The following is a 25,762-nucleotide window of genomic DNA, read 5'->3' as shown; positions in this document are numbered from 1 at the left end:
GCAAATGCAAGGGCTATCTCTTATAACTCTGTCTTTTGAAGAAACGTGGAACCCCCTGTTTTAAAACCATTTGTTTAGAGACAGAGACCAGACTGCTCCAAATTATTTCACTTTTTCCATTTTGCAAGGTGCTTGATTACCAAGCAGTAGTGTACATTGCAAATGTAAAGATAAAAATATGGATTTAGGGCTTCTTAGTCTATATAAATGTTTTATGCCATGGTCCTGCTTCACACGTATTTGTTAGTATTTTGTGTCTGCATACTTTGTTGTGTGAAAGCAAACATTTGTGTGCCGTTTGCATTCCTTACTTATCTGCTGTGTAGCTGGATGTATACCATGTGCAAATGCTGATTGCCGTTTATTATCTCCAGCGGCTGTGCCTGGGAAGGAACAAGTATGTTGCGCCTGTAATGAGCAGGCAGTAGCCCCTCAGAATAAACTGGTCCACTGTGGAAAGTGCAAGCACGGTGAGTGTGATCCATTCCAAAATCTCTTATATGTGTTGCACAATGAATGGCAGCAACTGACATGCCTTTTTGTCTCTGTGCTCAGCATACCACCAAGAATGTCACCTCCCGAGAATCGCCTGCGAAGCCGAATGGCCGGGGAACTCTTGGATGTGCCGGCAGTGTGTGTTTGCTGTGGCAACGAAGGTAATTCATGCCACACCCTACAATTTCAAGGCTTTGTTTTATATAAACTTGGCGTTCTTTTATACGCAGTTTGTGTTCTCTGAGTCAGCATGAAAAACAAACTATGTAATGGTTAGGTCTGGACTCCAAAGAAGCAAGTTATCAGTCAGTCAGTCACAAAACTTTATTTGGCCAAACATGGTCATAAAAGTACACATGATAAAAACATTTCATAAATAAAGCAGGATTAGACATTTTAAAACACATCGTGGATAAAATGCATGTTTCAAGAAAAACACACTACATAGAAGACATGGCAATAATAACATACATTAATTAAATTAACAATTTAAAAATAAAAACAGTGTCAAATCATAAAATACGGATAGGAAAGGATGGAGATGTTACATTGAGCCACATTTGTTTCTGCCCCCCAGTGAAAAGCGGACAAAATTTCCCACTGTAATGCAATTTTTCCCATTCTTCAGCCTTTGCAGTATCTCAAAAGCCTCTTGATAGGAGTTTGTGTTAAAATCGCAAAAAATGAGACACAAAAATCTCTTCCTAGAGTGAGCATATAGAGCGCAAAATAGAATAAAGTACAGTGTGCTCTGAGTGGTAGTGTTATTGCACGGGGATCTAGGCAGTGGTTCTCCCCAGACTGTTCAGAGAAAAAGCAACTATCCGGTGCAATAGGCTTAATCGCAATCTTGTTAAATAAAGCTTGAGGTTCCATTCGGAAACCAGGAGAGGTAAGGCTCACACCCGTGTCAAGTTGATTGGATTGTAAGAGCGGCTTACAAGCAGATTATCAAAGGCCGCCTGGTGGGCTCTACCTTGCCCGTACTGATAAACCTCCTTTTCCCGGGATATAGCCCTGGAGTCAACACTTTCAGGATTTTTGGCTTAATCCTGCAGACCTAACTCTAGCAATTCTTTTTTTAATATATTTGAGCCATGGTATGGTGATAGCATTGTCCAGAGAAAGACCATCCTCCAGTACGTATTTTGAGCATTGGGTGTCAGGGTTCCCCCAAATCCTCAACAGTAAGAGTAGTGGTGCCATCTTTATCTTCTCCCCTACTGGTGCAGGCCCAGCCTGAAAGGCACATTAAAGCAGGGTATGGGTAGGGAGCGGCCAGCAGCCTGCACACACATTTATTTTCTACCTGCTCAATTGGCCCGGGACCTCTATAGCTCCAGACCCCTGCACCATATGTCGTCACAGAGACACCTTTGCTCCTATAAATCGCCTTTAGTTCTTTGACCGGTTTGTGTCCCAGTCTTCTTGCAAATGAGAACACTGCCTGCCACATCTCTTTGAATAAGATCAGCCCTGGATTGATGTCAGGTTGTTGTTTGAAGAGAAGGCAGACTCCGCTCTAGAGTGCTTTAAGGAGGGCAGAGCTAGAACCTGGTCTTTAGGCCTTTCCGTGGCCCCTTACCAACTCGAGTCTGCCTTTCGCCCCTTCGGTAGCCACAGGAGGGGCTTCCAACAGCATCTTTACACGCCCAGCCACTTGGCCAAGAAGCTACACAATATTTTCGTAGCTGGGGACGCGGTTCCCACAGACCAAGTCCGGCAGACAGCCATAGGTTGAGCCACCACTCCTCTCCACCACTCCTCGAGCAGGCTTTGCTATGTATGCAGCGAGAGACAGAAGCCCTGGCGGGAGGGTGTGGTCCATGCAGGATGTGTTTCCACGCACACAATCATTGCCGCTCCAAAAATGTTGGGCCCCGGGACGTATTTCTTTGCAAATTAAGCACTGCTGCAAACCCCTTTTGTATGCCCTCTGTTCTTCACTGGCATTCAGGTGGGTGGCATGATACGCTAATACCTGCACCACTGGAGGTCAATAACATCTGACCGTTGGGTTTTACAGCTTGTCCAAGGGTCCTACTCCCTCCCCTTTGTGGCCAACCCCCACAACTGCCTAATCAGACTCCTTACCATAAAAACGTCCTTCCTAGTGGCAATAACATCTGCCTGGAGGGTCAGTGAACTACAAGCACAATCATCTCGGCCTCTTTACCGTACTATCTACCCAGACAAACTGGTCCTTCGTACTAGATCATTCATCCTGCCGAAGGTGGTAACTTCCTTTCATGTAGGGCAATCCTTAACCCTGCCTAGCATTTATGCTCTGTTTCACCTTTCAAAAGACGAGCAGACACTCCATTGGCTGGACCCAAAAAGAGCATTTTTGTTCTACCAACTGTTTTTAATTTACCAGTAGTTATTAGTTTGTAGGGGTGCCTGCAACTAATTTCAGGGGTTGCTGGACCCCTGTTTTGTTTTTAATTTGTCCAATTGAATTTGCTCTCACCTATTTGTTACTACCAAAGTGCTGTCAAGTGCACTATCCACACCCCTGCCACGCCCCTTGACATGACAGAATACATTCTCACTACCAAAGTGCGTCCGCTCAATGGACCCGCCACTGGTGTGCCAAAAGCAAGCCTGTCTGCACCCGTCCATGCCTGGACCGCGCCTAGCGCATGCCCCCCATGGTCTAATTGAGGCAAACTTAACGATACAAAGATATTAGAGGGTTGATTTGGTTAACTTGCATCCAGGTAAGAACGCGGATTGTCCTAAACCCGACTGTCTTGCAATCTCCACAAATATGAGACCTAGTTGCCTGAGCTTTTGTGACAAACTAATCATACAAAACACAGTATTGCTACGCGCACCAGCTGCCCTAGACTGCATACGAACAACACCTCTCTCAAGAACACTCTGCTTTGTGTATTTCTTAATGCAGATCCTTAACCCGTTTACTGCTGCGTTTAGTTCGCCGCAGTGCGGGCGTTCTAAGGAGTGGGCTGGGCCGCGTCGGCCGATGGCCTTTCACAGCATCAGCGAGGTAGTGCTCGCGACGGCCAACGGGAGCACGGAAGGGGTTAACTAAGCATAATTTGGAATTTCATCTATTTATGGACACTCACTGGCTTTCATTACGAAAATGTGGGCTGACTCTACCCCCAGGCTATACCATTTCTAGACTGGTTAGACCACATAAATGAGGTGGCGACTTAGAGATTGTCCACAAGGCGGAACTGAGAATCCGCTGTAACCCGGCACTTCACAATATTGTGAAATACTTTCTTTTAAAATTCTTTTAAAATTGCACTTACTAATACCCATACTTTGACTAGCATGCTCCTTTATCGACTACCTGGCCCCAGACACATTTTCTCCCAAGAAATCATTAATATTACTGAAGGATCGATTTCACCATTATAGGTAAGTTTGATTTTCACATAGAAGCACTTCATGATACGTATACTTCGGCTCTCCTTCAGACCGTGTCTAGTATTGGCACCCCCAAATTTTAGTTGGCCCTACACATGAGGTATACCCTAGATGGAATCTTTACAAATAATATTTTTTTTTAACTATTACTAACACTCTTCCTTTAGCAAGTTCTGACTGTAGTGCTATTTTTTCAATCTTACATACAGACCCCCTAACCATAGGCACTTTCACCTCTCGAGCTTGGCACAATATTCAGCCAGATCTTTTTTCTGAAAAACTAAATGTCTCTCTTCCTATTCTCTCCAGCAACATTGATACAGCAGCTTCTCAGTACACAACCTGTGTTGATAATGTGGCCGATCTGCTGGCCCCCACCTAAACTGAGTAAACCTAAACGGAATAATCGATCAGCCCCCCTGGTTCACAGCTGAGGGCACTAAAATAGAGCTGCCGCTAATAGGAGAAAATATGTGGGCAAAACTACGACGAGTCTGAGAAGGCTAATTACAAGTTCTACCTAGCTACAAGTCTCTCATTATCAGAGAAAAGACCTCTTATTTCACCAGAAAGATTAAGTAAAAAAAACTCCACAAAATGACTTTTTCAAACAGTGACCAAGGTAACCTCTTTGACTCCTCCAATGAGATCAGCCCCAGCAGCCAATCTTTATGCAGCATTTTGGCCAATTGCATTTTGCATACAGTGGAAGCAGTCTACAATTTATTCTCTTCCTCTATCACTCACTCTGACAACATTAGTGTACCCACTGTCTCACTTGTAAAAGGGCCAACCTTCAACAGGTTCACACTGCCCACCCTAGAACAGGTCACCAAATACTGAAAGCCACAATTCCTGGATCTCCCCACAACCCTTACCCACCAAAGGTGGCCAAACTAGTGGTGGGGACCATTGCTCCTCAGGTTAAAGCTATTTTCCTGCTCATAATTTAGACTGGTAGGTTCCCTTCCATTTGGAAGAAAGCTTCCATACTTCCACTAATAAAAAAAGCAACTCTAGATCCCGAAGATCTCAGTATTTATTGCCCTATTGCCATCAAAGATCATTGAAAAAATCATTGATATTCAGCTGGTGTACCATATTTAGTCTAATGATCACCTAGATACCACCCAGTGTGGTTTCTGTAGCAGGCACAGTACGGAAACAGCTCTTATCAATGCTTCTGAGGAGATCAGGCAGGTGCTCGACCAGGGCAGAGGGGCATCCCTTATCCTGCTTGATCTCTCAGGGACTTTTGATACAGTAAATCATGGATCGATGTTGTACCGTCTGACGGTAATCAATGTCACTGATGCGCTCATGGACTTACTAAAATCTTTCCTTTCGAATAGAGAACAGTCAGTCTGGCTGGATGAGTTTGCCTCTCACCCTTTCTCTTTCCCGTGCGGGGTGCCTCAGGGGTCCTCACCAAGTCCAACTTTATTTAATGTCTACATTACAACTCTGGCCACTGTAATTAAAAGTTTTGGTTTCTCTTTGACTTCTCATGAATATGACACCCAATTTGTTGTCTCGCTGGCCAAGGATGATACAGGCGTAAGCGCCAGATTTTGCGATTGCATGCAGTCAGTCAGCATTTGGATGTGCAGGAACTGTCTGGAATTGAACACAGGAAAAACAGAAGTAATACTCGTTGGCGCACAAACTTCCTTCGGGACCCCATCCTGCTGGCCACAAATATAGGCTCTCTGCCAACTCCTGTCACGAATACCCAGACCTTGGGAGTTCTGATCAACAACAAACTTAGCTACACTAATCACATCAGCGCCCTGTCCTCTTGTACTTTCTTCACTCTGAGAATGCTAAAGTAGATTCTCCCGTTTATTCCTGTCTACCTCCAGAAAACTCTTGTTACATCATTAGTAATGACTAAACTAGATTCCTGTAATGGTCTACCTCTCATCTCACACCAGTATACCCTTAACAAACTGCAAACACTGCAGAATGATGTGGCAGGGCTTCTCATAAAGATTCCAAAGCATCACTCAGCCATCAACAACTTGAATTGGCTCCCTATCAGAAAGAGGATCACTTTCAAAGCACTCTATATCACCTGCAAGGCACTCCATGGCTTTGGCCCTGACTTTTTTCAACACAGTTTTAACTGATACACCCCTGGCTGTTCTGCCTCGACCAAACATATTGTTGTCCCCAGATTCAAATGACCCACCTACGGTGCCAAGAGTTTCTTTCTGGGAATGAAAAAAATCTAGAATGCTTTACCACTGCACATCAAGAGTGCACCATGTCTCTTGACCTTTAGGAAGCTCTTGAACACCTGGCTTTTCAACACCTGCTAGGCTCTTTACTCCATTTCCTGCTATTCTTCTCCTGAATCAAAGCCAGCGTCAAGGAACCCTTGGGTAATCTAGCACTTTAGAAAACTCATTAACATAACGATACACATTGAGTTCTACTAGCGTTCCTTGCTTCCCTCACCTCTTGGTTGTATCTCAAAAAGGCTTTTAGCTTTTCTATGGACTGTGTCAAGGACCATGGAGTGGACGATCAGCTTTTTGTGGGGTTCCCTGGAGCAAAGAAAGGTAAGGCTTGTAGGATACGACCTTGTTGAGGTAGATAGTCCTCTACATTAAGGTCTGGGATGTATTGGCCAAGAAGCAGGCCCTGAAGGTCTGAGAATCCATTTCATCAGGGCTTAGGCTGCTACCACTGCTTTGGCATGGGGAGTGCCTATGCTTGACATCTGCTAGTCTGCGATCTGGGCATTCTTCTTGTTTTCATGAACGATTACTGCCTTGACAGCCAGGTCCAGCGGAAGGTTCTGCATTGGAATCTATTCGAAGGTGAGAAATCTGCAGTTAGAAGTATCCATCAGAAAACCAAGTTACTTACCTTTGATAAAGCTCATTGTGGTGGACACTATATCTAACCCCACATTCTTAACTGTTGTTTCTTATTAAAGATGACTTAAGATGAACTGTACAAGCCATAGTCCTCTCCTTTCTGGACAGAAGCAACGTTCTGCTCATTTGTCTCCCCAATACCGCACTAGCAGTCCAGAAGAGAATCCAATTGTATATGGCTCATTAAGGGATCGAAGAAATTCATCCACCGTACACTAGATCACCTTCAACACGACCTGCATCGCTTATAAAGTTCTCAACAACAAGACCCCTGCTTGCCTGACAAACTAGCTACACCTGGGGGACAGCACCATTTTAAGTGCCTGCATATCGCCAGATTGGAGACAAAACATTGCAAGTAAGAGATAAAACAGAAGGCAGAAGAAATGCTGAAGTCGCAACTCTTCAGAGAATAAATCATGTGTCACCATGAAGCCATGATGTCATCCCTGAATGTCGGGCACTCCATTGGTTCTCATAAAAGTGAGACTCCAAATGTTGTTCAAAAAGAATTTTAATCATTCATCTTTGTTTTCATGAGTATTTTGTTTGAATCAGTTCAGATTTTCACAAAGTAAATACATCCAAGTAAATATATCCAAATGCTCCAATGCATTTCAGGCAGATAAAGCCCTTCATCGGGGAGCCTCTGCAATTTAAACGAGGCATAGCAATGAGAACGGAGTTCCATAATAAACTGAACAAGACATGGTGAAAAACGGGTGGCATGCTAGTGCTCATGGCTCTTTAGAGTTTAGTGTTCGTGAAGCAGTCAAAGTGAAATAACTAAAGAAATGGTGAAATTACTCAAAGTGAGGAGTTCATAAAACGGTCAAGTGAAGTTAATAGCAAAAATCGCCCGATGTAAAGGGGCGCGGGTTGTGTCCAGAGCGAAAGAGAATGTGAATGGCATGCGGGTCTACGCGGGTAGCGTTTGACTAAAGGTTCGACAGTGGTGTGGATATTAAGCCGCTCGAGTGCTCGCATTTGATCTATGGGACGCTTACTTACTCGTGGTAGTGTGGTCGCTTGCTACGAACGTCGGTATCGGTGTGAGCAGGAAGTGCTGTGTGTTTAGTAGGGATAGTGAAGACCGAAGACGGACTAGCGGGGGTGTTCAAGAACAGTGGCCATCTTGGAGAGGTTACCCAAATGGTGAAAAAAGTGTAAAAATATTCAAAAAAAGGGGGTAATGATAATAATCAATCGCTTGTCAGGAAGCAATGTTAGTGTGTTAAACAAAACATGAGAATTCTAAACGGTCATTGAGACCGATTGGTTTCATGGTCTGCATAAGATAAATCCAAGACGTCTGCTTTAGCATGCCTGAATCATTCCCTGTCGTCGGGATGGGAGTCCCCGGTACATAAATAAAGTAATGTCCCATTAGACATATAGAGTAATATGCCAAAGGCCTTACTTTAGTAACATATCCATGTCCTTTTGTAAAAAGGACCAAACTCTAGAGAAGAGCCAATCAGCTATCACCACCCTCTCGAACCTTCCTGGATGGAGCTCTAGTCCCTCAGATTTTCTACCACACGTCTTGCTAAGGGAGTCTCCTCTGAGCTCCATATCTTGCGGCCTTGCCAGAGGATTCGAAAGAGGAAGCAAAAAAGATCTTGATTGAAGGCAAACGTTCTGCATCCGAGATAATAGATTGCGCGATGGATATCGCCTCTACTGGTTTTCGCCAACTAGCTGGCACAGCTGTATTACAACAGCAGGGTTGGTTGAAGGCAACTTCATTCCGACCGGAAGTGCAAACAAAAATTTTGGACATGCCCTATGATGGCCAGCTTCTTTTCGGATCACACATTGATGAAGCTCTTCAAGGTATAAAAAAAGGATACCGACACTGCCAGAGCTTTAGGTACCCTGCAGTTCAAGGATCTGCCTTTTCGTGCCTCAAGAGGAAGAGGGCAATCCTCTGCAAGAGGTGAGTACCAAAACCGATCTTCCTACTCTTCTAGTCACCAGCATCGGCCACAATACCAGCAGCGTCAGCAGCAATAGTCCTCCTATACTAAATCCTCCTTTCGTGGCAAAGGTGGTCAACAGAAGGGCGCTGCTTGGCGACAATGACCTTTCACTACCGCCAGTCTCCGCCCTCAACAGTTGGAGGAAGAATTTCCTATTTCCTAAAAAATTGGAAACAAATCACAACGGACCATTGGGTTCTGCAATTTGTTCAATTCGGTCATTCACTGGAGTTCTCTCAAATTCCTCCCCAAACCCCTCCCCGACCTATGCTTCACAAGAATCCACGTATTCTACTTCGGGAGATTTCACTTATGCTCCAGAAGGGAGCTATAGAAAGGGTTCCTCTTTGTCAATGGGGGAAAGGATTTTACTCCCGCTTTTTCCTAGTACGTAAAAAGGAGAAAAAAAGGAGACCGTTCTTAGACCTGAGAAGTCTCAACAAATTCTTTAAAAAGTAGTTGTTTCGTATGGTTACCATCCAGGAAGTACTACAACTTCTCAATGCGGAGGACTACATGGTATCTCTGGATCTTCAGGATGCCTATTTTCACATCCCTATCCACCGAAATCACAAGAAATTTTTGAGGTTTGCAGTAGTGAGCAGACACTTCCAATTCCGTGTCCTACCGTTCGGACTCAAATCAGGCCCATGCATTTTTACAAAATGCCTCTCCAGTAGCCGCATATCTCAGGCAACAACACCATGTTTATGTTTATGTTTATATGTTTGTATAGCGCTCGATTGCCGAGGTGTCTTGTCGCTGTGACGTGTGGGCAGGAAGGAACGATTGTGATTCAAGCCTGTGTGGCTGTGAACAACCAAGTTTTAACACTCCTTCTGAAAAGCTGGAGGTTAGGTTGACGCTTCAGGGAGAGTGAACCAACACTGAGGGTACTACAATCGTGTGCACAGTGAGAAATCACAATAATAATTCACTATTAATATATCCAATCTACAAGCTGACCCTCTACTTGTAGCAGCCCATCGTCAAAAAAAGCCACTTAAAACATTTAAATCAACAACACCCCAAGGAGTGTCTAAGTATACATTCACTATATTAAGGTATATATCATGCAATTTATTTGAGCACCAGAAAAAAGTTCAATGCAGGCTTCCTTTGTCAATGTATTCAGTTCTTTAATTATATAGTTCTCTTCCAGGGGATCCTCATCAATAGTCATAAGCATTAGAATATTCCCGCCCATGCGCGGGACCCCGGAAACACTATATTATATGTGCCCCACATATATATGCATATATATATATATATATATATATATATATATATATATATATATATATATATATATATATATATATATATATATATATATATATATATATATATATATATATATATATATATATATATATATATATATTTGCAGCCAAATAAGATCAGGGCTGAAATATGCTGAGAAGAATTTCCACCATACATGAATAATAAGCATTAGAAACATGAGAAACACCAAAGATTGTTTAGAAACTGTTTTAATGCTCAGAAAGCAGTAGAAATTCTCATAACTCACTGGAAGCATAGAAAGCTCCCAGGCTGTATTGCAAACACACAGTCTAAAAAGACTGAAAAGCTAACCTGTAGCTGCATAGCAATAAACTGACACCGTGCCTTTAAGGCACCCATGACCCCCAGTATCCCATCATGCCTCAGGGGTGACAGTTAGGTCAGTTGTTCTTTCCGGCTCCTTCAGGAAGGATCCTGGTTACACAGCTCCACTAATTTCTGTTTTATGACAGAAAATTACTTCACTTTTAAACAACTTTTTGACTTACTTTGACATTTTACACTAGTCAAGTAAGAAACTGTCTTTTTCAGTCAGTTTAGTGAGCATTTTCAACTGAGAATGCCTTCAATTTTTGACAAATGTCCTTCTTGTGGCAACAAGAAGGCAAAATCAGACCACCACGACGTTTGTATCCTGTGTCTGCCTGAGGAACATGATCCAGGCACCTGTCCTCATTGTGAGCACCTGTCAGGAAGAACTCTCAAAGACAGGGAGAGGATTTGCATTTATGGCCTGGCTCACAGGTCATCCAGAGGAAGGTCTCTGGTGAAGAAGGGCTCCAAGATCCTCAAAACTACTCTCGACGGCGGGCTCGCCGTCGAAGAGAAGACCAGGTACGTCGACGAAGTCGAGGAATCCAGTTCCATCGTCTAAATCCCCTCCGTCGCCAACCAGGCGGCGAACGGCATCGAGCAATGTGACTCCGCCACCGTCAACCAGGCGACAGTCGGCGTTGAGATCTAGAACCCCTCCGCCGTCGTCAACCCGGCGACGATCGACGTCGAGGGAGGTTGCTTCTCCGCCATCGTCATCCAGGCGACGACCGGCGTCGAAGTGTGACCCCTCCGCCGTCGTCTAAGAAACGACATTTGGCGTCGAGGACCAAGACCCCTCCACCGTCGACAACTAAACATCGATCGGCATCGAGGAGGCAGTCTCCGTCGACGCTCGGTGTCGAGGGTAACCAATACCCCTCCGCCGTCGTCGCACAGGCATTCGTCGTCGAGAGAGAGGACTCCGTCGACGGCTGGTCATCGCCGTTCGGCGTCGAGGGAGACTCCGCCGTCGGTCGTTCATCGCCGTACGGCGTCGAGAGATCGTAGATCCTCGCATCGGTCGCCGTCGAAGCATTCAACGTCGAAATTGTTGCTCCCGCCGACTCCCAAGAAGCATTCGGCGTCGAGAGAACATTTGACGCCGGAACGCTCGACGTCGAGACATTCAGAAAGAGCTCGATCGTCGTCGAGGAACTCTGTAATCATGGTTACAGAGTCAGCTTCTCGCCATTCCACGTCAGTCTTCTGGATCTTGGATCCAGAAGCCCTGTCCGCAGATCTCCTGTGCGGCAGCCAGATCCCTCGGCTGCGGAGGTCAGTCTTTCACCTAGATGGTACAGGTCATTGGATCATTGGCGAGAGTCAGGGGCTACCAGACGACTGCAAGAGTATGTCAGTCCTCAGCACAGATCTCCTCTCCAGAGGCTGGTGGAGGAAGTAGACAGACGCAGTCCTCCCAGGCGCCAGGCAAGCAAGTCGCCAGTGAGAAGGCCAACCAGATCTCATTCTCCCAGGAGAAAGGAGGCGGTTAGATCTCATTCTCCCAGAAGAGAGGATCCGGTCAGGTCGCGTTCACCCAGAAGGAGAGATCCGGTTAGATCTCGCTCTCCTAGAAGGGAGGAACACCCAAGAAGATCACAGGAGAGGAGGCACGGTGCGCACCATAGACGTCGAAGAACTCTGTCTACTTCAGCTACCTCTTCTACCAGGTCTTCCAAGAGGAATTACTCTCCTATGCTAACAGATAGCCCTGTTTCTAGATCCTCTCCAGTGGATGACCTAGGCACTTACCTAGATGTCCTACAAAGGGGAGCACAGAAACTGTCTGTCCCCCAGGTGGCTACAACAGTAATTTTTGAAACTTAACACAAAAAATCTGTCTCTCGCCCGCTGCTGCCTTTGGTCCCGGGGATTATGGATCCGGTCAAGGACGTTTTCCTTACCCCAGCAGCCATCAGAGCGGTGCCGGCCCGCATACAGAAGAAGTACAAACCAGCTTCATCAGACCCAGTTTTTGTACAATCTGACCCTCCAGCGGACTCTGTGATAGTGGCAGCTGCAAGGAAGACGCATGCAGTTTCTGCTTCCTCTTCTGCACTTCCAGATAAGGACAGCAAATCGCAGGACTCGTGGGGTCGCAAAGTGTTCAATTCAGCTGCCTTCACACTGAAGGTCTTGAGTGCGGCCGCACTGTTGGGCAGATACGATAGAGCCTTATGGGACTCAGTGGAGAGGTTTAAGTCAAAGCTTCTAAAAGAAGACCAGAAGGACTTCGAAGAAACTATGACAGAAGGATGTCTGCTGGCGAACCAGTTGATAAGCACAGCAGCGGACGGTGCAATTCTTGCGGCACACTCCTTCTCACATGGGGTTTGTGCCAGGAGGTCAGCTTGGTTGCGTCTCACAGGTTTGAAGCCGGATGCTCAACATCGCATCCTAAATCTTCTGTTTTCAAGGTCCTCTCTCTTCGGACAACATGCTGACGAGGAGATGACTCGTATGAAGACAGAGCTGGATACAGTAAAGGCGGTGGGTTTGGAAAAGAAAAAAGAGTTCAAACGCCGTTTCAAGACCAGCAAGGGAAGAGAGGCTCAACAGAGGGTTCAAACCCCTCAGTGGTCCCAAAATAGGAACCAGGGGAAATCCCAGTTTCGAGGAAAATCCAACAGAGGTAGAGGGGGTCACCAGCAGTCCTCTACCACAACAAGAGGAGGAAAGGCCTGAGCAGTGGCTTTCTCTGGCGCCGTTGCCCACTCCAGTGGGAGGAAGTGCTTCACAACACCTGGCAGAGTGGGTCAGCATCACAAAAGATCGGTGGGTGCTGAATATACTGCGCAATGGATACATGCTACGTTTCCGTGCGCTTCCAAGGAGCATTCCTCCAAAGAGCTCTTGCCCTCACCAACTAAGCTTGCTCAGGAGAGAGGTGGCAATCCTGCTACAAAAAAGAGCTATACAAGAAGTTCCCCCCTCTCAAATGGGAAAGGGGGTTTACTCCAGATACTCTCTTGTCCCCAAAAGAGATCAGGAGGACAAGTTCAGGCCCATACTCGATCTTCGTCTCTTGAACAAGGACATCGTCAAAGAAAAGTTCCGCATGTTAGCTCTTCACCAAATATGCCCACATCTTCAAACCGGAGATTGGATGTGTTAGGTGGATCTGCAAGATGCATACTTTCACATTCCGATTGCGCTGCGGCATCACAAGTACTTGAGGTTTGTCGTAGGAAACAAACACTACCAGTACAAGGTGCTACCCTTCGGACTCAAGTCCGCACCATGAGTCTTCACCAAATGCATGGCAGTGGTGGCGGCTTTTCTTCACAAAAAGGGACTCTTCATCTATCCGTACCTGGACGACTGGCTCCTAAAGGGTCCATCTCCGGTGCGGGTACCGGGTAGCACACGATCTGCAACTTTGCCTGCACCAGTTGCACAGGCTCGGTCTCCATGTAAACCTGGATAAGTCAGTCCAGCGACCGACACAGTCCATCCACTACCTAGGCTCCGTTCTGGACACAAAATTGGGAAAAGCGTTTCCTTCGGAGGAGAGACTTTTTTCCATGAGACAGAAATGTGGGATTCTGCTAGAGTCTCGGTTTCCAACAGCCCGACAAGTAGCATCCCTGCTGGGTTCTATGGCGTCCTGCATTTTTCTCATCCCAAATGCCAGGCTGAGAATGCGGCCTCTGCAACAGGCTCTCGAAGACCAGTGGGACCAAGCGACAGGGCGTTGGGAAGATCGTATCACTCTTTCCCAAGCAACGAAGGATGCCATCAAATGGTGGACTCGGATGAGGAATGTGCTGGTGGGAGTGCCTTTTCACCAACCTCTTCCATCCCAGTCGATAGTGACGGATGCCTCTCTGCAAGGCTTGGGAGCGCACATGGGTCCACTTCAAATTCAAGGTCAGTGGTCTGCGCAGGAGCAGACATACCACATCAACATGATGGAACTCAGAGCGGTATTTCTAGCTCTCAAAGCTTTCTTTCCAGCGATAGAGTCCAACTCAGTCCTAGTTCAAACGGACAATACGACAACAAACAAGGAGGCACGCGGTCTCGCCCACTCTCCCGAGAGGCTCAAACCATCTGGCACTGGCTTCTCTCTCGAGGCCTCTCAGTAGTGGCAGTGCACCTTCCAGGCGAATTGAACGTAAAAGCAGACGCACTCAGCAGGCTCTTCGAAGATCAGCCAGACTGGGTGCTAAACGACGAAGCTTTTTCGTTGCTGGGGTCGTCCAGCAATAGACTTGTTTGCAGACGACGAAAACGCCAAATGCCACACCTTCGCGTCCAGGTTCCACCGGCCAGGGACGCAGGGGAATGCTCTCCTGATGGATTGGTCGGGAACATTCGCTTACGCGTTTCCTCCCCTGTCTCTGATTCCGAAGGTAGTGTCCAAACTCCTCAGGTCGGACATGGAGATGATCTTGATAGCTCCGGATTGGCCACGGCAGTGGTGGTACCCGGACCTTCTGCATCTGTCTGTGTGTCCACACAGACGACTTCCTTGCAGACCGGACCTGTTGAGCAAGATGAATGGGAGGATACTGCATCCCAACCTCCCATCACTGAACCTAACAGCATGGCACCTGAGGTCCTGCAATATGGACATCTGAACTTGCCTCCCGAATGCATGCACATTTTAAAGGAGGCTAAGAGGCCTTCCACGAGAGCGTCCTATGCGTTCAAGTGGAAAAGGTTTTACTTATGGTGTAGGGATCATCACCTGGATCCTACTAAAGGGCAGGAGGAGCTAATTCTGCCATACCTCCTTTCCTTGGCAACTTCTGGATTGAAATATGCTTCCATTAGAGTGCATCTGTCAGCTATAGTAGCTTACAGGAAATCACCTAATCCGATTTCTTTCTTTCAGGTTCCAGTGGTTAAGGACTTCCTCCAGGGGTTGAAAAAAGTCTATCGCCCTGTGCGAAATCCTTCTCCTCCTTGGGAATTGAACCTGGCTCTATCCAGGTTAATGTCACCTCCTTTCGAACCTATCCACAAGGCTTCTTTGCAACATCTATCTTGGAAAGCAGCCTTTTTAGTGGCAATCACATCAGTGCGCAGAGTAAGCGAGATCCAAGCGCTCTGTGCGAAGGAACCCTATACTGTTTTCCATCAGAATAGGGTTGTCCTGAGGGCTCACCCATCCTTCTTGCCTAAGGTGGTTTCTGATTTTCATATAAATCAGTCCACCCCCCCCCCTTCTTTTTTTCCAAATCCAGCGACCCCAGCAGAGCGGTCATTGCACTCCTTGGATTTAAAGAGAGTGCTCAAGTTCTATTTGGAAAAAACCAAGGGAATCAGGAAGTCGGATCAGCTGTTCGTGAACTATGGTTCAATGAGAACAGGCTTTCCAGCGGCCAAGAGGTCCATCTCTAGATGGATTGTCTCCTGCATTAAATTGGCCTACCAGCTTGCAGGCAAGCCTTTATTGGTGTCACCCAAAGCGCATTCTACCAGAGGGAAAGCGGCCACAGTGGCTTTCTTGCACGACATTCCAATGTCAGAAATATGCAAGGCTGCAACCTGGAAATCAGGCATTACTGTCTAGAATCTGATTCCAGGGCCGATACTCAAGTAGGACAAGCCTCTTTGAGGAATCTATTTGGGTAGCCTGCGGCCTGTACGAGCTTTGTCGTTACTAGGCTGGTTATTACTGTATTGTTACTCCTTTGCCCGCAGGGAGATGAGGTGTGGCTCGCTATTCTATTCTAATGCTTATGACTATTGATGAGGATCCCCTGGAAGAGAAGGATTAGTTACTTACCTGTAATCCTAGTTCTCTTCCGGGGGTATGCCTTCAGGATTGTCAAGGCCTGCCATAGGAGTGACTGATAGGAATCTGTGTGTCCATTTTTAGGGTTAGATATAGGTATACTATATCTAAAGCAAAGGGTGATGACACCACCTTGCCCCAGCTGTCGTGCAGCCAGTTGTGTCAGATTTAGATGGCCATCCAGGGGTGGCATAATAAATGCTTCAGCCCCTGGTAGGCCCTGGGTACACCTATGCCCTGAGTTACAGGGTCTGATAAGGTGGCCCAGTACCAATTGGATAATGCACCTAAGGCACACATGTCAATTTAGTGAGAGAACAGCTAGACTGTGGGTCTGATTGGCAGGCCCACAGCCAGAGAAAGTCGTAAACCAGTGAAACAAAAGCAAAAAATCTGGGTGATCATAGGATTGCAGACCCTACTCTCCTACAGCATTATCAAAACATGTCGAGTAAGGTGTCATACGAATTGGAATACTACCCCCTCGCCAATTCTGGCGACGGGGGTAGCATTCCACCCTTCTAGAGGGACACGACATGTATGTAACTGTGAACCCCGGTTAAAGTTAACTCGAGCCTCAGCATCACAAATGGATGCTGCCAGCACAGACACAAGTCTGACCTCCTGCTGCTGGGAATCCTTCCAGCGAGGGAGGCTTGGACAAAGGGTTTCCTGCCTTGGGAGGTGCTAGCACCACCCCAGACAGGATTTTGTGTATTAGGTAGGACAGGGCTGAAAGAAATGAGACATGCCTGGGGCACACAAGGTGTCCCTGTGCATACTCCTGTCTAAACCAGTTCCTGGGGCACTCCAGCCCCAGAGCTGGCGCAAGACCAGACAAAGGATAGGGGGTGTAACCACCCCCCTTCCTGGTCCCACCCAGAGGAGGGACCTAGTCGTAGTACAGCCCTCTTTAGCCGGATAAAGGTAGGAGCTGGTCCCATTCCAAATTAGATTATCCTGATCAACTTTACAAGAAGAAACTCTGGACTTCGACGTTCTGCTCCTCAGAAGACTGAAGAAATCTCCCTTGTGGGCAAGGAGTGTCCACCCTGCACAAGTAGGCACCATCAGCGTCCAGCGGCTTCACTTTGTGGGTGCGACGAGACACGTGGGACCGGCCATCTTGAAAGAAGCAGCACTTCGCTCCAGCACGACTTCAGAGGTATCCTCGTCCAAGTGCTTTGGGGACTGAGAAGCCCCGACCCCGAGCAGCTCCTGCACCGAAGACCAGCCCTCCAGCATCCACGAGATCTGCGTGGGGCCCTTCTGCCTGTTTGCGGCTCGACGCATTGTCTGGTCACTTGCCGGCTGGCTAGTGACCTCCTAGACGACGAAACCAGACTACTTCACTGCTGGTCTGGTTGCTCTAGACTGGCCCTTGCTCCCTTCCAAAGAGGAGCACCCCGGACCCTCCTGGTCCACTCCAGACGCCGTTTCCACTCACCTCGTGGGTTGCCTTTGCCAAGGCCTGTTGACTCCGAATCCGACCCCGCCGACAGCGAGAGCCTGCGTGGGACAGCTCGTGCGTCCATCCTGGTCGTCGAAGACACCACATGGTCCACGTGGCTGCAGAGACAAGCGTCCACCTTCACCTGATCGCGACAACGACATCTGGTTCCACTCCTGGTTCCACTCCAGTCACTGGCTAGTGACTTTGAACATTGTACCCTCTGCTTTCAGGTTCTTCTCTTCACTGATCCACCCTTGGATCACACCGGACATCTTCCTCCTGTCCGCCTGCAGCATCTTTTCCTCCAGGCACTATAGACTTCAACGCCGGAACCCGACACGACTTGGCACCTATGCACCCGCAGCCTGCGGTTGAGGTAACACAAGCATTTCGGTGCTCAAGGGTAGCTTGACTCTCCTAGTGTCCAGTTCGACAGCCGTTTTGGTCCTATCTAGTCAGGGACGTCCGTACTCACCTTTTTCTTAAAACTGTACTGTCCATAGACGTTTGTACGCATCTCGCGTGTGAGTTCACACTCTGCACACGCGTTCCGTGGGCCTCCTATTACCTACCTCAAGTTAGTATAGCGTGGTCCCAGCGATCCTACAGCCTCTGGACAGTTCCATTCCTATTATTGACTTTCACATTCCACTTACTTAGTATATGGTTTGTCGTGCCCCTAGGGCACCATTGTAAATCGTGCAACTTAAACGTATTTTTCCTAAGAGATTGTCATGTGCTTAGCCCTCTGACCTCATAAAGAGTTAAGAGGTGTATGTTAGTTAATAAATACTTGTTTATTTTCATAACAACCTGTGTGGTGTCCTTTCACTTGGTATTCAAGGGGTTATATGTGGTAAAACAGCTGGCTTCACACGCCAAAAGAGTTTAGCCTAAGACTGCTTTGTCCATGCTACCACTAGGATAGCTGGTCTATAAGGTTGACTTACAACCAATCACCATAAGGGTTGTTTGGACTGATACAAGGTGATCACTAGAACTAGTGAGCATCATGTATCAGGCCAACTTCTCACAGTCACCATCTCTACGTCAACAGCGTCTGCCTTCACCGCCTTGACGACATCTACTTCAACTTCGTTGTCGTCTGGTAGGTCTATAACATCTGTTATTCCTGTCAAAAGACCGTCGACGACGCCTCCGTCGTCGACAGCTCCTTCGTCGACGAAGCCGAAGCCATCGTCATCGACGAAAGTCCCTTCGACGTCGACGACCGCCTCGTCGACGAGGCCATCGACGACGAAGCCATCGACGTAGACACCAGCGTCGACGAAGCCGTCGGCGACAAGACCATCGACGAAACAGTCGACGACAGTACCGTCGACGAAGACGCCAACACTGTCGTCAACGAAGAAAACGCCGTCGACGACGATACCGTCTACGACATCGTCGTCGGAGAAAACAACAGAGAAGTCTGCGGTGGCTGTCAGTTTCTCACCGTCGACGACCACCCCGTTGACGGAAGGCTCTCCCTAGCTAAAGTATATTTATACACACTTCAAAATGTCAACGCATACGCTGATGCCAGAAGCGACGTCTCCTAGCAGATTCCAGCCACTGCCGCCGGCCAATCTACTGGAGACTGAGGACTATGATGAGGGCGCCATGTTCCCAACAGCAACAAGCCCATCACAGCTACTTGTTAAGGTACATGAGAGTTCGGACAACGAAGACATGGATCAGGAAGACATTCCATATCAAGAGGAATATCATTTGCCTCCTCCTTCACAGCCTATGGTGAGCCTTCCGGCTTCAATTGTCACGGACCTCCAATTCCTTATAGCGGACTACAAACAGCGGTTCCCACCTGCTCCGCCACCTCCAGTGGTGCCACCTCAAGCTGTATCATCTGCCCCTCCTCCTCGCCATAGACCACCTCCACTGGTGATTACCCCAGATCCTGTGTCTCTGCCTCCGCAACAATCTTCGGACGAAGAGGAAGCAGTGGAAGAAGACGAGGAGGGTCAACAGGATGAGGGAGAAATACAGGATGACGAGTTGAACGAATAAGTCATCTCACATCCAGCTTCCCCAGACCAGGCACAGGCGGTCTCCCCTCCAGAGGACATCGGGGGGTTTCACAATATTATAGAACGTGCAGCAGCAAGGTTCAAAGTAGAAATGACCACACAACCTCAGGACTGCTTCTTATACGACTTTAAGGAGCCATTCAAGAAGACGGTCCGGTCAAACCCGATTATTGAACACATCTGGCACCAGGGAGTAAAGATAATGTAAAACCCCTCATCTCTACTTCCAGTGCCGGCCAGACTTGATAAGAAATACAAGGCCCCGGACAAGGCACCGGCATGCCTTACAGGCCATACTAAGCCGGATCCGTGATCACACAGGCCGCGCAGCGGAAATCCAACAATCCGACTGCCGCACTGACTGCGCCTTCGGACAAGGAAGGCCGTAAACTCGATAACCTCGGGAAGAGGTTCTCCTTGATGTCGGCCATTAACGTCAGAGCAGCGAACTCGCTTGTGCTCCTGGGACGCTACAATCGCCAGATATGGGCAGATGTAGCACCATACCTAGGCTCACTGCCAGAGGAGCAGAAATAAGTCGTCAAGAAAATCCTCCTTGAAGGAGAGCGGTCCGCCTCGGAGATTATTGATGTGGCGATGGATATCGCCTCAACAGGATTTCGCCAGCTGGCGGGGGCGGCTGTCCTTAGGCGCCAAGGCTGGCTGAAAGCTACATCTTTCCGGCCGGAAGTCCAAGCCAAGGTACTGGATATGCCGTTCGACGGAAAGCTTCTCTTCGGGAAGCATATCGACGAGATGCTCCAGGGTATCAAGAAAGATACCGAGACCGCAAGATACCTGGGAACACTACAGTACAAGAATACTTCCTTTCGAGGCTCCAAAGGAAGAGGCCAGCAAACAAGAGGTGGATCCAGGGGTACAAATCCACCTACGGCTCGTCCCAGCAATACAAACCTCAATACCAACAGAGGCAACAGCAAGGCCAGTCTTCTTACAATAAGTCCTCCTTTCGAGGGAGAGGAGGAAAGAAAGATCCCCCCAGAAGACAGTGACTTCTTTCTCAAACAGGCCTCCGCTTCTTCTCCACGTTACGTAGTTGGAGGGAAAATTTCCAACTTCCTCCACAATTGGCAAAAAATAACTACGGATCGTTGGGTTCTCCAACTGGTTCGGTTCGGGCATACTCTGGAGTTTGTGGAAACTCCTCCTTCGAACCCTCCATGTCCCATGCCACACAAGAATCTTCATCTTCTTCAAGCGGAACTCTCACTAATGCTTCAAAAAGGAGCCGTAGAGAGAGTTCCCAGAGGTCAGAGGGGGAAAGGATTCTACTCACGGTTCTTCGTGATACGGAAAAAGGAGAAGAAATGGAGACCTATACTGGATCTAAGGAACCTCAACACATACCTCAAAAAACAATCGTTCCGGATGGTATCCATTCAAGAGGTTTTACAACTACTCAATTCCAGGGATTTCATGGTGTCCTTAGACCTCCAGGATGCCTATTTCCACATACTCATCCACAAAAGTCACCGCCAATTCTTAAGGTTCACTTTGGCGGGCAGACATTACCAGTTCAGAGTGTTGCCTTTCGGCCTAAAGTCGGCGCCACGCATTTTCACAAAATGCCTATCTCCAGTGGCAGCCTACCTTCGCCAACAGCATCACCAGGTATTCCCCTACCTGAACGACTGGCTCATCAAGTCTCCTACTCTAGAAGGTGTGAACAGGTCTTCCAACGCCGGTCTTCAGCTCTTCGAGAGTCTAGGACTTACACTCAATCAGGAAAAGTCAGTACTACAGCCCTCTCAACGCCTCACTTTCCTGGGAGCAATTCTGGACACACATCAAGAGAAGGCCTTTCCATCACAGGAACGTCAGGCCAAACTGAGGTCGCTGGCAGCACACATTCAGCTCAAAAAGACCATCAAGGTGCGACTTTTCAAGTCACTGCTAGGAATGATGTCCTCCAACATCCTCCTAATTCCACACTGCCGCCTTCGTATGCGTCCCTTACAGGAGGCATTATCAGCTCAGTGGATTCAAAGTACGGGATCCTTCGACGATCGACTCAGGATCACCCCGTTCATGGTGAACGCCCTGCACTGGTGGCTTCAAATAAAAAACCTGAACCAGGGCCTTCCATTCCTGCTTCCAGTCTCCCCACACGTGATAACAACAGATGCATCTTTGGAAGGATGGGGTGCGTTCCTGCAGGAACTTCAGATACATGGACAGTGGTTGCCAGCAGAGAAACTGCTCCACATCAATCTGTTAGAGCTGAGGGCAGTATACCTGGCTCTTCGAGCTTTCCTGCCCAGAATCAGGAACTCCCCAGTGCTTGTGAGGACGGACAACACCACCACAATGCACTACTTAAACCAGCAAGGGGGAACTCGATCCATGACGTTGTCTCAAGAATCGCAGCGAATTTGGAAGTGGCTTCTCCAACACAACATCTCGCTGAGGGCGGAGTAGGTCCCAGGAGCAAACAACACCCTGGCGGACTCTCTAAGCAGGCCACGCTCCATCTGCCACGAGTGGGAGATCGACCAACATGCCCTCGACGCAGTGTTCTTGTTAGACGGACCGGGAGGGTCGGCCGAGGATAAGGGGAGAGGTCTCCGGGGAGAGCCGTCTCCAGCGATCGTACAGACAAGTAACTTCCCCCCCACAGACGGACACCACACAAGGTTAAAGTTCAACGAGACTTTATAGGCAATTCTTTAGTTTACGATGGAATGGTACAAGGAGGTCTGGACTCAGGGGTCCCCTCGATTCTAGTCTCTGGTTTTGGGAAAAGGGCAGCGGGACAGTCTTGTTACCAAAAAGATGGAAATAGCTCTCAATCCTCGAGCTCGGCGTTCTAGATGATCGGGCCGCGGCGGAGCCAGCAGGTCCCGAGATGGACGAAGGAAACGACGGTCCGCGGCGGAGCCAGCAGGTCCCGATGACGATGATGGTTACAAACGGTCCGCGGCCACGCCAGCAGGTCCCGACGACGATGAAGGATATGAAGGTTCCGAAGGTTGCGGCAGCGCCAACAGGCAAGACGATGGTGCACGAGACAGAGCTATGGCAGCGCCAGTAGTCCGTCAAGGATGAGTTCTTCTTTGCGTCTCTCGACTCCAAGATACAACTGCCTTCCTGCTCCGGAGCTGCCCCAGTTATAGGGCTGGTGTTCTTTGATGTCCGGACCCTCGCACTTGGAGGTCGGGAGGTCCGGGATGGGGGAGCCCAGACACCCAGCAGGGGGGTGGGGCCAGCGCCCGGGGAGGCGATGGGCGAGCGGCACCTGGCGGGGAGAGCCATCGACACCTCTTTCTCCCATTGACTTGCCAAGTAGCCCGCTCACCTCCTGGGTGGATGGTGGTGCCGGGATGTCTGAGGCCTGGCCAGGCCCAGGGTTGAGGTCGATCGGGGGCCAGGCGGCCTCGTGGTGGAGTGTCCAAGATGGCGCCCAGGATGGGCGCGCGGGCCAGCAGTGGATCGGGTCCACGAGGTCGATATGTTCGAAGGCAGGGGTCCCTGAGGGGACGGAGGACGTGCAATGGTGGTGTGTGGTACCTGCGGGACCGGGCTCGGGCCGGGTCGGGCCGGGGGAGAGCGGCCCTTCATGTGGCCTGTCCAACATGCGTCCCCCCCAGCTGAAGGCGGGGAGAGTTACCCATCCTCTTGGGGACTCTCCTCGTCGAGGCGGAAGAACCGGGACAGGCCATCTGCGTTGGCGTGATCCGGCCCAGGCCGGTGTTCAACTGTGAAGTCCATCCCTTGTAGGGAGATGGACCAACGTAGTAACTTCGGGTTTTCCCCCCGCATCTGCATCAGCCACTGCAGGGGTCGGTGATCGGTCTGCACCCGAAAGTGTGTGCCAAAGAGGTAGGGCCGGAGCTTCTTGAGGGCCCATACCACAGCGAAGGCCTCCCTCTCTATGGTGCTCCAGCGTTGTTCCCGTGGTAGGAGGCGCCTGCTGATGAAGGCCACGGGCTGATCAAGGCCTTCGGGGTTCACTTGAGACAGGACTGCCCCAATGCCATGGTCGGAGGCATCCGTCTGGACGACGAACTCCCTGCTGTAGTCGGGGGCCTGGAGCACAGGGGCGAAACACATGGCGGCTTTCAATTGTTCGAATGCTGTTTGACACTCTGGGGTCCAGTTGACTTTCTTGGGTTGATGTTTTGACGTGAGCTCTGTGAGGGGCCCCACTATAGTACCATAGTCTTTCACGAACCTTCGGTAATAGCCCGTGAGGCCCAGGAAGGCTCGTACTTCGGTCTGGGTGATGGGGGGCTGCCAGGACTGGATGGCGGCAATTTTGAGCTGCAGAGGGGCCACCAGGCCGCTTCCCACCTGGTGCCCGAGGTAGGTCACAGACCCTTGCCCAATTTGACATTTGCTGGCCTTGATCGTGAGGCCAGCTTGCTGAAGGGCTTGTAGCACTGCTCGGAGGTGGTGGAGGTGCTCGGACCAATGGTGGCTGTATACAGCGATGTCGTCTAGGTAGGCGGCGCTGAACCCTTCGAGCCCCGCCAGGACCTGATTGACGAGCCGCTGAAATGTTGCTGGGGCATTCTTCATGCCGAAGGGCATGACCTTGAAATGGTAATGGCCATCGGGGGTGGAAAAGGCAGAACGCTCTTGGGCCCGGGGTGTGAGGCCGATTTGCCAGTAGCCCGCCGTCAGGTCGAAGATACTGAGGTAGTGGGCAGCTCCCATGCGGTCGATCAGTTCATCTGCCCGGGGGATGGGATGTGCGTCTGTTCTGGTGACCGCATTCAAGCCCCGGTAGTCGACGCAGAACCGGAGTTCCGGTGTGGTGCCAGGGGCGGCCGCTTTGGGGACCAGTACGACTGGACTGGCCCAGGGGCTGTCTGAGGGCTCGATGACCCCGAGCGTGAGCATCTTTGCTACCTCTTCCTGGATGCAGGCCCGTACCCGATCTGGCACGCGGTAGGCCCGGTGGCGGATAGGGGGGCTGTCCCCCGTGTCCACGTCGTGCACACACCAGGAAGTGACACCTGGGGCGAGGGAGAACAGGCTGGCGAACTGTGACAGGAGGACTCGACACTCCTGGCGTTGCTCTCGGGTGAGGGCCTCCGAGAGTCGGACCCTATCCACGGAGCCATCTTTCTCCCGAGTCCGTAGGAGGTCAGGGAGGGGTTCGGAGTCCTCTTCAGCCCCGTTGTCTGTGGCCATCAGGAGGCTGAGTTCTGAACGCACGAAGTGGGGTTTCAGTCTGTTAGCGTGGAGGACCCGGAGGGGGTTCCGGGGAGATTCCATGTCGATGAGATAGGTGGCAGGCCCCTTGCGCTCGACTACTTTGAAGGGCCCCGTCCACTTGTCTTGCAGGGCGCAGGGTTCGGTGGGGGACATCACCCATACCTGTTGCCCAGGTTCAAATTCGATGGAGGAGGCATTCCGGTCATACCACTTTTTCATGTCCTCTTGACTGGCCTCTAGGTTGGCTTTTGCCAGCTCTCTGAACCGCCGGGTCTGGTTGCGGAGGGTTAGGAGGTATCGGAAGACATCTGGTGGGTTCTTTAGAGGGGGCATCTCCCAGCCTTCTTTGACTAGGCTGAGCGGCCCCCGCACTGGGTGTCCGTATAGTAGTTCAAACGGGCTGAAGCCCAGGGATTTCTGGGGAACCTCTCGATAGGCGAAGAGGAGGCACGGCAGCAGCACGTCCCACTGGCGACGGAGGGGCTCTTCCAACCCCCCGATCATCCCTTTTAGCGTGCGGTTGAACCGCTCAACGAGTCCGTTTCCTTGGGGGTGATAGGGGGTCGTGAATCGGTAGGTAACCCCGCACTGTTGCCATAGAGACTTCATATATTTAGAAATAAAGTTCGTGCCTCTGTCGCTGATGACTTCTCTGGGGAAGCCCACACGGGAGAAGATCCCCATCAGAGCCCGGCCGACTACCGGGGCTGTCACAGTTCGCAGGGGAACAGCCTCGGGGTAGCGGGTGGCGTGGTCCACTAGCACCAGGATGAATCGATGGCCTTGTTTGGTGCGTGGGTCCAGGGGCCCCACGATGTCTATCCCGACCCTCTCGAACGGGGTGGTGACCACGGGAAAAGGTTGCAGGGGGGCTTTTAGTTTGCGGCCGCTCTTTCCACTGGCTTGGCACGTGGGGCAAGATCGGCAATGCTGGTGTACATCGTTCCTCATTT

The 25,762-nt window shown here is 49.5% G+C and overlaps 1 protein-coding gene across 1 annotated transcript in view; it reads left to right on the top strand.

Annotated features, from left to right (window-relative positions):
• Positions 1-25,762, top strand: part of PHF1 (PHD finger protein 1) — a 1,060,025-nt gene that overhangs the window by 184,041 nt on the left and 850,222 nt on the right. The window contains exons 4-5 of the mRNA XM_086920608.1: positions 375-470; positions 556-656. Coding sequence (XP_086776734.1) covers positions 375-470; positions 556-656 — 197 coding nt within the window. The remainder of the gene's footprint in view (positions 1-374; positions 471-555; positions 657-25,762) is intronic.

The sequence above is a fragment of the Lissotriton vulgaris genome, chromosome 5 (genome assembly GCF_964263255.1).
Source record: "Lissotriton vulgaris chromosome 5, aLisVul1.2, whole genome shotgun sequence".
Taxonomy (NCBI): Eukaryota; Metazoa; Chordata; class Amphibia; order Caudata; family Salamandridae; genus Lissotriton; species Lissotriton vulgaris.
The sequence above is the reverse complement of the archived record's forward strand: the minus strand, read 5'-3'. Positions and strand labels throughout refer to the sequence as shown.